The sequence below is a fragment of the Eumetopias jubatus genome, unplaced genomic scaffold (assembly GCF_037043125.1).
Source record: "Eumetopias jubatus isolate StellerSeaLion01/CBP00866 unplaced genomic scaffold, mEumJub1_p1.0 scaffold_1, whole genome shotgun sequence".
NCBI lineage: Eukaryota > Metazoa > Chordata > Mammalia > Carnivora > Otariidae > Eumetopias > Eumetopias jubatus.
In genome coordinates, this window is record NW_028274807.1 from 192,336,478 (window position 1) to 192,350,497 (window position 14,020).

The 14,020-nt window shown below is 36.5% G+C and overlaps 1 protein-coding gene across 21 annotated transcripts in view; it reads right to left on the reverse strand.

Moving 5' to 3' along the window:
• SLMAP (sarcolemma associated protein) overlaps positions 1 to 14,020 on the reverse strand; it is a 194,871-nt gene that overhangs the window by 67,680 nt on the left and 113,171 nt on the right. For all 21 annotated transcript variants that reach the window (XM_088027937.1, XM_028110396.2, XM_028110391.2 and 18 more), the window contains 3 exons: positions 9,619 to 9,678; positions 4,451 to 4,531; positions 4,089 to 4,148 (listed from right to left, as the gene is read on the reverse strand). In XM_088027937.1, coding sequence (XP_087884063.1) covers positions 4,089 to 4,148; positions 4,451 to 4,531; positions 9,619 to 9,678 — 201 coding nt within the window. The remainder of the gene's footprint in view (positions 1 to 4,088; positions 4,149 to 4,450; positions 4,532 to 9,618; positions 9,679 to 14,020) is intronic.

The following is a 14,020-nucleotide window of genomic DNA, read 5'->3' on the forward strand; positions in this document are numbered from 1 at the left end:
CATATAAAAACCCGTGGTTCAAGCCACATCTTTGTTTCTCCTTCAAAAATAACATAAATTGAACATAACTAATATTTCAGGAAAAAGATACTATTGCTATCATCATTTTATTTATATCTCATGGTGAATATTTAATCTATTTCAGATTCTTTTTCTAATCCTAGATGACTAACATGAAAAGTAGCACACTGTAATTCTAAATAAAGATTGGCTGTTTTTTAAAAGGGAAAATAAAATTTAAAAACAGTGGTTCAAGAAGTCAGGCACAGGGTTTAAATGAGGAAAATAAAGGGGCTACTTTCTACAACTCTCAAGGTTAACACCGTGGCAAATAACTGATATTCTTCATTTAAGAGAAAAGTTCTATCAGCCTACTGAACCTAATTATAGAGATTACAATGCATAACCACACACAATCAACCACAACCCAAGTGTTTCTAATAAGTGCTAGTGAATATATTATTTTTAAGAATTTATACAATTCGGGCGCCTGGGTGGCTCAGTTGGTTAAGCGGCTGCCTTCGGCTCAGGTCATGATCCCAGGGTCCTGGGATCGAGCCCTGCATCGGGCTCCCTGCTCAGCGGGGAGCCTGCTTCTCCCTCTCCCTCTGTCTGCTGCTCTGCCTACTTGTGCTCTTTCTCTCTCTCTCTCTCTCTCTGTTAAATAAATAAATAAAAATCTTTTTTTAAAAAAAGAATTTATACAATTCTTACAAAAGTAAAACAGGGCGCCTGAGTGGCTCAGTTGGTTAAGTGTCTGCCTTCGACTCAGGTCATGATCCTGGGGTCCTGGGATGGAGCCCCACCTCAGGCTCCCCTCAGTGGGGAGTCTGCTTCTCCCTCTCCCTCGGCCTCCTCCCCCCTGCTCATGCTCTGTCTCTCAAATAAAATCTTTAAAAAAGAAAAGAAAAACACTAGAAAAACAACCATTTAAGGCTATGGTGACTGTTTCTTGGAGACTCTTCTAAAATATGCCTTTTTTTTAAGATTTTATTTATTTATTTGAGAAAGAGTGAGAGTGAGAAGAGATTACAGAGGGAGAAGAGGAGAAGCAGACTTGCTGCTGAGCAGGGAGCCCGAAGTGGGGCTCAATCCCAGGACCCTAGGATCATGACCTAAGCCGGAGGTAGACGTATAACCCACTGAACCACCCAGGTGCCCCTAAAATATGCCTCTTTCTAATGGGTGATTTTTCTTTATATCTAATCACTGACTGACTTAACAGCCTGTTCTTAAAATCAAGCTGCAAAATCTTTTTTTTTTTTTTTTAAGATTTTATTTATCAGAGAGAGAGGGAACACAAGCAGGGGGAACGGGAGTGGGAGAAGCAGGCTTCCTGCCGAGCAGGGAGCCCGATGCAGGGCTCGATCCCAGGACCCTGGGATCATGACCTGAGCTGAAGGCAGACGCTTAACGACTGAGCCACCCAGGCGCCCCAAGCTGCAAAATCTTTTAAGGAGTGGTGGTAAAGATACTACTTCACTAACAAAAGTTGCAATCATATAGAAATGTAAGGAAGGTTTTGGGGTTCCATTTTTGTTTTTGTCACCTTAACTTTAAGTACGGTTAGGAAAACTCTGACCCATCTTCACCAATGGCACCCAAGCAATCACTAGCAGCATCTGTCCATCCACTCTCCTTCCACAGGCACCCCATATTTTCTAGTCTTTCCTCCCACAACTCCCCCTCTCATTCCTTTTCCTTGAGTCTGACTCCTCAGCCTATAGCATGGGCACTTTTATAGATACAATTTAGCCTTCCTGTGGGACTTAAGGATTAAAAAGTTTTCCCTGGTATCTGGCAGAGTAAACAAACAAATACATTAGTAATCGGAAAAGATCCACCAAGAACAACTGCTTTTCCCTAAAAGATATAGTAGGAAATATATTTTTTAAACTCCACGATTTTATTTAATTAATGAAAAGCTACTCTTTAACAGATAGGTCTGCTTTTATCATCACCAACATCATTATTATTAACAGGGTGTTCATTATGATGCTTAACATGTTATATGTAGTGAGTGATCTACATGCTTTATTTCATTTAATCCTCACAATAAGCCCCAATACGACAAATGGAAAAAAAAAAACTGAAGCATAGAGGGGTTAAGCAATTTGCCCAAGGGCAAATTATAAATAAATGGCAGAGCCAGGATAGAACCCAGAGCTCTTTGACTTTTAGCTTCTTGGTTAGAGTGTGTTACTTTCCTAATGCTCTTATAGTTTTATAACTTTGATGTAAGAGGTCTATTATTAATTCATTCCACAAATAACTGAGTTTTACTGAACATTTGGCATTGTGGTAGGCAATGGGATAAAAATAAAATAAAAAAACTGACATAAAATCACAAGAGCACTAATAACAGTTGAATATAATTAACACAAGCATAAATGTTACTTATAAATCAATTTGAACCTGGCTGCTGAAAAGATTTCTGGGAGATTTCTACAGTAAAAAAGACCATAAAAACAGCTACCTTTGAATGACAGGTGCTCATTACTCATTCACCTCCCCTCTTGTTTCTCTATGTTCCCACAAAGGCCCAGGGGTTCTGACAGTTTTTCAGTATCAGTAACATTTTAAACAGTAACAGTATTGCATTTCTGAAAAGAATCAGAAATGCTCCAAGATGAGATTTCTGGACTATGCAAACATTAACTTAGACTTATTATTAAAATACTAGAAAAAAAGCATGCCTCATCAGCACCAAAAGTCACCTGGGAAGAGTGCAGATCAGTAAGAGTGCTAGAAAAGTGGGCGCCTGGGTGGGTCAGTTGGTTAAGCAACTGCCTTCGGCTCAGGTCGTGATCCTGGAGTCGCGGGATGCAGTCCCGCATCGGGCTCCCTGCTCAGCAGGGAGTCTGCTTCTCCCTCTGACCCTTCCCCCTCTCATGCTGTCTCTCTCTATCTCATTCTCTCTCTCAAATAAAATCTTAACAAAAAAAAAGAGTGCTAGAAAAGTGCTGGAAACCATGATCATACTTAAAGACAGGGTGACAATTGCGCTGCCTGGGCCAGTAACGCTCAGTGCTTCCCTTAGTAATGGAATTCAGTCAAAGGTGGCTCAAAGAGCCATGTGAGCTTCAGTTTCCATGGGGAGAAGAGAAGGCCAAGATGCCCAGACTAAGAACCTCTAAGAGAATCTGGGATTCTCCCCCAGTTCCCATCATTGACAAGTAGGCCAGCAGCAGGGTCATGCAGGGTGAAACTAAGGCTTCCTTCCCTATATAATCCAAAACCCGGGGTCTGGACTAAGAGATTCCTTAAAAGCCCAGCCAGAAGCATAGGCATCTCTACATAGAGAAACTTCCATAGGCTGTTTTTGCTGATTCCAGACAGTTGCCTGGTGTTACTCCACTGCTAACAACATGTTTAACCACTGGGCTGAACTTCTATGTCAACTTACCTTGTGTACAAAAGGCAACATAAAAGAGAATAAATGCTGACAATCACAAATTTATCAATAAGCCATCCAATGCACTTTATTTTGAAAACACTTCTATAAATGCTGATTTATTTACTACCCATTTCAGTCTCAACAAGTAAATATCAAGTAATAAATGTAGTTCTCATTTAGAAGTGATACAAGTAAAAGTTTATTACATGCACTGCTTATCTTAGCCCTACCTATTTCTAGAAGAGTGTCCTAAGAACCTGGGGATATTTACTGAAGGATGAGGAGGACTAGAAAATGAGGAAATTTATGACTGCTACCATATTACAACAGAATAAACAGGCAGTTCTTTCAAGAATATTAGTATTTTCACTTTTTTCTAATTTATGTTAAAAGTGGTAATGCGCTTCTATCAGAGATTTCAAGGTAAACACAAAAAAATCACAGCTGCATTTCATGTTCTACCACTTACCAATTTGCTCTTCTATAACCTTGACTGATCCAAATTATTTTACAATTTAAATATTTTTGTTTGAAGCACTGGCACCAACACCAACATTTTAAATTTTAATTCCTGCTACTTTAGAGAACCTGTCTTAATCTCTTAACTAAATTTAAAACTTCACATTATACATGTGGCAAAGGGTGAATCTGATGTCTTGGCTTAAAATGTCATAAAAACTTGTTAAAGTACCTTTTAATAGGGACACTTTAGCAAGAGGTTCATTTAGGTCTTGCTCATCCATTTGGGCGTCTGCAGGGGGCAAAAAAGATAATTACAAACAGTAGTTAGCTCCATCCTCAAGCTATCACTATCAAAATAAACAACGAAAACTTATATAGCTATCGTACCTGGATAGTTGAAAGTAATTTTAACAATACATCCAAGATTCAAGGGAGTTAACTGTGAAAATGGAGACTGCTTCCCCCACCTCGCTCACCAACCCCCCCCAACACAAACTTAGAAATCTCCACCCACATTAATCTGCATACCTAAACTGCTAGGCCAGTAACAATAACATCTGTAAGATTTGCAAACATTAGGTTACAACTCACCTGTAGTGTCGTCACTACTCTTTTCCTTGCTTGGACTCAGAGTATCTGACAAATCAGATTCTTTTGCTCTTGCCTGGTTTTCTACCAAGAAAAAAATGAAAGTAGAATCTCATTACAACTATATCAATAAAACTGCTTTAGGCTTTGAGTGCTCTAAATCTACTGATATGCAAAATACTTTTAAAATTAACTGAGGTCACCACTCTAGTCCAAAATGGAATGCTGGTTATTATATGTGGCTCATATTAAATTATAATGTGGATCATGTCTGCTGTGCAGAGGGCTGGGGCTTTTGTCAAGGCTGTCCACTGGCCAACCAGAAACAAAAATGAAGCAAGCTTTGCTAAAGTATTCAGAGAACTGCAACAAATATAGCAAAATTCAAAGACAATGTGGACACTATATGAAGATGATGCAAGGAAATGGCTCTCTTATATAAAAACACTAGCTAGGTTGCCTTAGCAATAGTTATACTTAGTAATATTTATATTTATATAAAACTCTAAAATGACAACTGTTATAAAAATGACATTTAAAACAAGAAAATCACAACCTTTTTTATCTTAAAAAAATATAACTGTACCTGAACCAAATTGAGAAAGACTTAAAAAAAGTTTTGGGATTATTTGCAAGTGGTGCGCTGCCTAGCCGATGAAGACATCCTAGGCCACATTTTCAACAAGTTGCTCTCAAATATCCTAACTATTAGCCCAACAATTTATTAAAGATGACTGACAGGCTGTTGATCCTTATCTATAATTGCACACCTGTGTGTATTATGGCATGCATTAGAATAGCGTTTACAGAGATGGTCATTTCTCTGACCAAAATCCTACAGCATCTCCCCATTCTCTACAAGGCTCAGCCAAACTTTATATCCCAGGATTTAGCTGTAATTTAGTCCCTGAATTAATTCACACATGAGCTCCATTTCAGTCAGGCTAGCCCCTTTACAGGGCTGAGACATGCTGGCTCACTATGATCTCCAATTTTTTGCTTGAGTTGATATTTCACTAAACTCAATGACCATTCTCTCTACTCGGCCTATTCAATCTGTGAGATACAGCTTAAGCCCCTCACCTCTAAGGGAGTCTTCATTTCTCTAGCATGCTGCTCCTTTTTATCTGTATCCTATGATTTTGTAATTAATCATGTTCTATTTTATATCATTCTATGTGTATTTATGTATCTTATTTCTTTAGTTAGATTATAAATTCATTGAGTATATGATTATTTTTTAGAATTTATTGCTGTTGTTTGGGTAACACACATCAAAAATTTAAATATGCATATCCCCTTCTAGTACTTTTCCAAAGGAAAAACAGACTACATATAATATATATAAGGATGTTCACTGCAGCATTGTTCATTATGGAATGGAAAATACTCGAGATATATTCCTTACTATTAAGTAAAAATAAAGGTTGTTAAAGAACAGTATGTATAATATGATCCCATTTAGATTGAAAATAGCTATATATTTAGCTATGAATCTTCAGCTGTGCATATTTACTCAAGTCTGGAAGGATCCACAACAGAGATACCCATTGTCATTTCTGGAGGTAAGGACATGGCAGATATTTACTAACTTCATATTGTCATACATTTTTGAAAATTGTTAATATATATTGTTTTATAACCAACTAAATCAAGAGATATTTTCCATTTTGAAAGTAATCAGAAACATATCTAAAACCATTCATTAATATTAAAATATATTTAATACAATGTTAAAATATAACTTCTTATGGCTATTCCATTAAGAATATCCCTAGAATTTGAAGTAGGTGATAGATTACAAGAAGCCTTTTGCTTCTTTTTTCACTGCCATTTCTAGTCAAAGGCCAACTGCTGAGAGACACAGAGCTTAGATTAGAAGTGAAGTCACTCACAATGGAGACCCATGGGAATCCAATCTGTGACCTCTGGTGCATTCAGTGTGCTATAATCAGACATTTCTGAATGTTCTAGTTTTAATCACAAAGTTACAATCTCAAACAAGCCAGGCTAATACATCTAATCTATACATAGATGGAAAAGGAACCATTCTCAGAGAATAAAAAAATGACTCTCTTCTGATTTTAATATTCTTGGCAATTTTACGATCAAGATATTGAGGTAAACCAAGAAGAATATGTTTTCAAAAGGATTCTTCTGGCTTAGGAGGTACTTTTATTTTATATTTAGAGTATTAGCCAGAAAGGTAAAATTAAAGGTGGGACCAAATCTTCCATTAAGATCGTACTAGAATATAAATACCATGAGGGCAGGGATTTTTGTCTGTTTTGTTAACTGCTATATCCTCATTGCAGAGAACAGTGTACAGTACATAGTACATAGTAGGTGCTCCAAAAAGAGTATGTTTGAAGGCAAGAATCTATTTTGAGTAAGAAGACAAGTCAAATCATGGCCTATCATTGTTATGTCCTGAAATTATAACTGTTATATGGAGGCAAACCAAATCTATTCAAGAATGAAACACAGGACACAACAAATGAGAGGTAGAGTATCTCTTCCTTTTCAAAACATCTGTTCTTTAGCTATGAAGTGGCACCCAACTTTCTAGTATTAAAAAATCCTTACTGGTTGATTTTCTATGCAGTACTTAATCATTAAGATACATACCAATAATATATAGAAAGAAACAGAAGAATAGCTACCAACATCAATACCAAAACTGTTCCCAAACTGGAAAGTCTACAACAACATGAGTATTTTCACTGTAGCTCTGAGAACACATAATGATGGATGGGCAAAACAAACATACTGGCCACAGACCACTTCCTACACCAATGGAACCATTAGTTGGAAAGAAAGCAAGAAGGGAAATGAGAATTAACATTTGTCAAATACCAGAATAACACTTCTTGCTTTATAAGCAACATTTCATTAAATTCCCACGAATTCCCACAGTTAAATATTATCAATTCCATTTTACAAATAAGGAAACTGAAGTTTAAAGAGTAAGTTGCCTGAGGGCATATAGCTAGCTAGTTAGTTGTGGAACCTGGATTTGAAACCATCTGTTTTACCTATTAGTATTCTTTCTACTTCTACCCTAAGGCTTCAGTAAACATACACTAGTTGAGTGAGGGTTTAAACAGAAAGCACATGCAACCTATGATTACATTTTGCATTAGGTGAAATATCTGAAATACTAAGACTTATAATACCTGGTAATTGGCTATCTCTAGCAACTGTTATTTTCAATACAGAAAAGAAATTCTATCAAAAACATCACCCATGAAAGGCTCTTAAAAATAAAACAACTTAGGGTGCCTGGGTGGCTCAGTTGGTTGCAACGACTGCCTTCGGCTCAGGTCATGATCCTGGAATCCCAGGATTGAGTCTGGCATCGGGCTCCCTGCTGGGCAGGGAGTCTGCTTCTCCCTCTGACCCTCCCCCCTCTCATGCTCTATCTCATTCTCTCTCTCAAATAAATAAATATTAAAAATAAATAAATAAAAAATAAAACTTAGCCAAATCCAAAAGAAATACTCGATAGCCAGATACAAAGCATTTAAAATGTAACTTATCTCAGCCATCTAAGTTTGTTACAAGGATTAGTGTACCTCTGCATGCTAACTTTGAGAAATGCTTGTAAAATGCTGACTGCTGACAGAAAAATCTCGGGGTATATAAAACTTGGATCTGTATTATCATTCTTAAAGGATGTATTTTAGTCACTTGCATGGACTTACTTGCTATTATTTATTTAATAAATGCCCTCATTACTCAACATTTATGTTTTCCTCTTTTTGCTTTTAAAACACTGAAGGAAATCCCTTGCATATTTGCCCAATTTGTTTCTTAATATAAAAACCCAGAAGTGGAATTGCTGGATCAAAATGCATGCTCTTTAAAGCTTTTAACACATATTTTATAGCCAGGTTTCAAAAGTAAATCAGTAAAGATGGCACAAATCTTTTTCAATAATGATATCACATAATTTCAAGCAAATATATTCTAATTCAGAATGCATTAAATAGAAGCACTAAAGTAGCAAGATATTTTCCTTTAATTAAAGGACTGATTTTTTTTTTCTAAGGCTCTACTTCCACTTCAGTGTGCTGGCTATTCAACTAATCTGCATAGGCATTTGGGTGGTGAAGTAAAAGCTATGTTAAAATCTGTTCTCATCTCACTTTAATTAGATGAAATAAATTGCCACATGTACTAAAAATAGTTCACTGCTCTGAAACCCAATGCCTGTTTGCCAGAACAATATTAGTGATGCATATTCTATGCATTCTTTCCCCAAATATGGCATCTGCCACGCACAAAATTCAGAATGGAAGCCACCAGATACTTGAAATAACATTCTCCTTTTAAATATTGTTAAAAGCCAAAATGGATCCAGTTAGTTTCATAAAACAGAATGTACTGAAATGGAGTATTCCAAACTTTTATCACTCATTGTTTTAACTGACCAAAAGGATTGTGAATCTACTTATAAATTTTATGCTGGTAGGTTCTGATGAAAGTCCTAAAATTATAATGAGCATATCATACCAAATTTATTTGTCCAATTTCCCTAATGCATAAGAGTGACTTGACAATGTAATGCTTTAAAACACACTTTTCTTCTCTGACAATTGTAACAAAAGAGAATGAATAGAATAAACTATTTCAGGCAATTTTAAGACTACCCATTATAAATATAAGAAGACACTACATAATCACTTTTGTTTAAATCAAATTGATATGCCAAAAATTAAGAAAATATTAAATTTCATAAGGAACGTTAAAGGTATGAAAAGCACAGAAATAGAACTGCAAGCATTTTTCACCTGTTGTTTCAAAAAAGATTTACGTTGTGTTTAATTAAAATTTTATATCAAATATAACAAATACCAAATATCAAAACTGAAAATAATGCTAGAAGTGAGACAGATCAGAACAAATCTTTTAAAACATAACGAAACCTATTTCAAGCACTTTTAAGAAAAAATACATATATATACCCATATAAAAAACTTTCTAATTAAGATATCCTTCTTAAGACAGAACTCCAACTTTTATATTATATAATACTGTTACTGGATTGCCATCTGGTGAGCTATAAAAAATAAATTGATGGTTAAAATACTATGACCTTGGAAAGGTACACTAACCTCCATTATCCAAAAGAGTGGTCAAAACCCACAGAAAACCAACAGAAAACGAACCTTTTGAAAGCTTTGTTTCTTCTACCACTTTGGTTAGATGCCCCTCGACGATCAGCTTCTCTGCCAAAGAAAACAAATGTTACTATCCAAGCCCAAACCGAGTAGCATTTCCCTGAGCGGGGCAGTGTAACACATTCCATGACCAAATTTAAAGATGATAATATTACTCCCATGACTAGGCTTGTACAAAAACTTGAAGCTGGAAGGAGAACTAAGAAAACTCAAACTATAATAGAGCAATGAGATTAATGCAGAAATCTGGGGGTAGGGGGACAATTTGCCTTTAATTTTCATTATTTACCTTATCTAAAAAGCCTAGACCTTTTAAAAAAGGACTCAGAATAAACAAAGAAATCCTATTTAAATCAAGGATATGAAGTTGAAATAAAGGAACTCTGAGAAAGTATTTATTTAAATAAAGAAGTAATATAAATTATGTTACACCAATAGTTTACTTTTCCCTATTGATACAATTCAGCAGAGATGCATATATGACATGCTTCAGTAAAATGAATCTTTTTTTTTTAAGATTTTATTTATTTATTTGACAGAGAGAGAAAGAGAGAGACAGACAGGGAGAGAGGGAACACAAGCAGGGGGAGTGGGAGAGGGAGAAGCAGGCTTCCCGCCGAGCAGGGAGCCCAATGCGGGGCTCTATCCCAGGACCCTGGGATCATGACCTGAGCCGAAGGCAGAAACTTAATGACTGAGCCACCCAGGCACCCCTAAAACGAATCATTTTTAAAGATATTAAAACAAATACTGTTTTGTTTTGTTTTATAGGGGATTCTCTGTAAATGTATAATGTAGCTTCTTTATGATTCATTTAAATTCAGATCTCCATATTCTATATTTTACTGAGAAGGCTATCTGTTCTGTATATCCCCTTATTTAATCCTGTATGTCAGTTGGTCTCCTTGAATTTACACTTTTGCAGTATGTGAAGTCATTTCTCTATTCCTTCACTCTTCAACCCAGTGCAGCTTGGTTTATGCCCACCACTCAACCACTGAAACTGTTCCAAGATCACTATAACCTCCTCTCTGCCAAAGGCCATGGCTCCTTTTCATAATTTTTACTTTGTATAGGCTCTCTGCAGTATGTGGCACTGTTTGCCCCTGCTCCTTGAATCTTTTTTTTAAAAGTCATAGATTTAGATACTTTTAAAAGGCAGTCCTACAAGATGTATAATGTAAGCTGTCCTTCCCGTCTTCTGTCCGACTCTACTCTATTCTTGAAATTCACTTCCTAGAGAAACAACAACTTTTCTTTCTTTCTTTTTTTTTAAGCAACAACTTTTAACTTCAAGCCATTTCTTCTGGTATTCACATTTATATTTCTAAGTAAAATACTGCTATTTCTTCACTTTTCCATTTTAGACACTACTTACTGACAATCTCTTATAGAGGACTGAAAAAGGACTCAAAGTCCTTTTTTATTATCATCCTCCTAAGAGTTACATTTTGTCCATCTATACTCAGTATGTATATTATGACTATTATTTATATTTGAGTCATATAATATGCTAAAGTTATATTTCTCTGCTTATACCTTCTTATACAACATGTGGTGATTTTGGAGCTTGCAATACCTTGTTTTATTTTGCTAACTTTTTATATATCTATCTCAAACATAGCCCAAGTTCTTACAGAACCATAAAAACTTTCAATACTGTCAAACGTATCAGGCAATCCATCCCATTATACATCCTTGTCCGTCCCTTCTCCCAGCCCTTTAATACTCCTGCTCCAGTCTGGGCTGTATCCAAAATCCCCTACCCCCAGAATCCAAATCTTTCTTGTCCTGTTTTATTCCCTTGTTTTAGTGTAACATATCCTCAATTTCCTGAAAGAGGGTTGACAGAAGGTAAGTGCTTTGACTTTGTTCCTCTGAAAATGTTAGTGTTCTACCCTCACATCTGACTGATGGTTTAACTAGATAGACAATTCTACAGGAAATAATTTTCCTTCAAAATTTTGAAAGCACTGTTCCACTGTCCTCTAGCTTCAAATGAGAAGGTGAGTCCTGTTCCTCAGTATGCATGGTAGAGACTTCCTGTGTTCAGCAAAGCCTGTGGTGCCTGCCCTTTCTGGGCACCTGGGGGACTGAATATTCCAAACACCCTAGCACTAACGAAGGTCCACATGACTGGTTCTAGCCAGTGCCAACGCATTTAAGAAAGAGTAGAAGTTTTCTGTACTTCTATCTTCCCTCCATTCTAGAAACCATGTGCTGAGATGGCAAAATTCTTTATCATAAGATGGTAAAGCCTCCATGAACTTAGATCCCTGAATAACAACATGGAACAGTGTTCTCTCCTTCACCATGGACATGTAGCATGAGTGCAAAAAACTATTTGTGGAATTAAGCCATTTAGATTTCAGAAGCTTATTTATTGCTATATTATAATTTAGTTTATTATGACTAACAGAGTATGAGATCCTTTGTTTCTCTTTGGCAATTTTCAGAATCATCTCTTTATCCCTGGTGTTCTTAAATTTCATATACTCAGAACATGGTCTTTTTGTTTTCTTTTTTTGGTGAAATTCACATAACACAAAATAATCATTTTATATTTTTAAATTTTATTTTATTATGTTATGTTAATCACCATACATTACATCATTAGTTTTTGATGTAATGTTCCATGATTCATTGTTTGCATATAACACCCAGTGCTCCATTCAATACGTGCCCTCTTACAAAATAATCATTTTAAAGAGAACAATTCAGTGGCATTTAGTACATTCACAATGTTATGCAACCACACCCTCCATCCAGTTCCAAAACATTTTTACCACCCCAAAAGGAAACCTCATGCTCATTAAGAATTTACTTCCCATCCTCCCTTCCCAGCCCCAGCTATTACTCATCTGCTTTCTCTCTGTGAATTCCTATTCTGGATATTTCATATACATACCATCACACAATACGTGAACTTCTGTGTCTGGTTTAGTGTGTGTGTTCTAAAATATATTGTGTTGAGCGTTCAGTGCGTCCTTTCAGTTTAGAAGCTCATTATCTTCAATTCTAGGGAATTACCTTCTATTCCATTTCACTGATAAATTCTTCTCTTTTTCATTCCTCCTCTTTTCCTACTCTCTCCCTTCCCACACTCTGGAAATCTTATTATTCAGATGTTAGAGCTCCAGGACCAATTCCCTAATTCTCCCCCGCCCCTTTTTTTCTTAAATAAAACCTCAAGCCAACTCTTGTCTTTTTTGTTATATTTTGTGGAATATTTCTTCTATTTTCTCTTCTAACACCAACTCAAAAAGATATATGCACCCCCATGTGCATTGCTGCCTTATTCACAGTAGCCAAGATATGGAAACAACCTAGGTGTCCAGTGATGCATGACTGGATAAAGGAATATATATATTACTCAGCCATAAAAAAAAAAAAAAACTGAAATCTTGCCTTTTGGGACAACACGAATGGACCCTGAGGGTATTATACTAAGTGAAAAAAAAAGTCAGACACAGAAAGACAAATACCATATGATCTCACTTACATGTGGAACTCAAAAAAAACAACAAGCTCATACATACAGAGAACAGACTGGTGGTTGCCAAAGGCAGGAGGCATGGGGGTGAGAAAAATGGGGGGAGGGGATCAAAAGGTTAAAAAAAAAAAAGACCTTAAGAATAATGCAGAACACAAAAGCCATATGTGAAAGGACAGACAGATTTGACCTCATATAAATTAAAATTTTTTTAAAAGATTTTATTTATTTGAGAGAGCGAGAATGAGAGACAGAGAGAGAGCACATGAGAGGGGGGAGAGTCAGAGGGAGAGGCAGACTCCCTTCCGAGCAGGGAGCCTGACGCGGGACTCGATCCCAGGACTCCAGGATCATGACCTGAGCCGAAGGCAGCTGCTTAACCAACTGAGCCACCCAGGCGCCCTAAATTAAAATTTCCTGATCAAACTCACTATCAATACAGGTAAAGGGCCAGTGACAGACATGGAGAAAGTATGTGAAAAATAAAGAGCAGATAAAAGGTTATTATTCATTCACTGAACAACTAATTAGGGGGTACCTACTATGTGCCAGATACTCTCCTAGGTGCTAGAAACATTAGAATGAACAAATGACAAAATTCCTGCGCTCCTGGTTCTTACATTCTAATGGGGTGAGTAGGGAGAGGTGATAAAGAAGTAAACAAATATCAGATGGAGGTTATGTAGAAAAATAAAGCACGGAAGAAGGAAAGGGAGCATGGGGATGGCAAAGATGTGAGGCCCTCCAAAAATGAATAAAAAAAAGTCAAACAACACAGTGGGAAAGGGGCAAAGAATAACAACATTGAATTCACAGAACAAGAAAGGCAAATGTCCAGTAAATGTGAAATTTATGGTCTACCCACTGAAACAATGCCGGGGCATTATTCGCTCATCA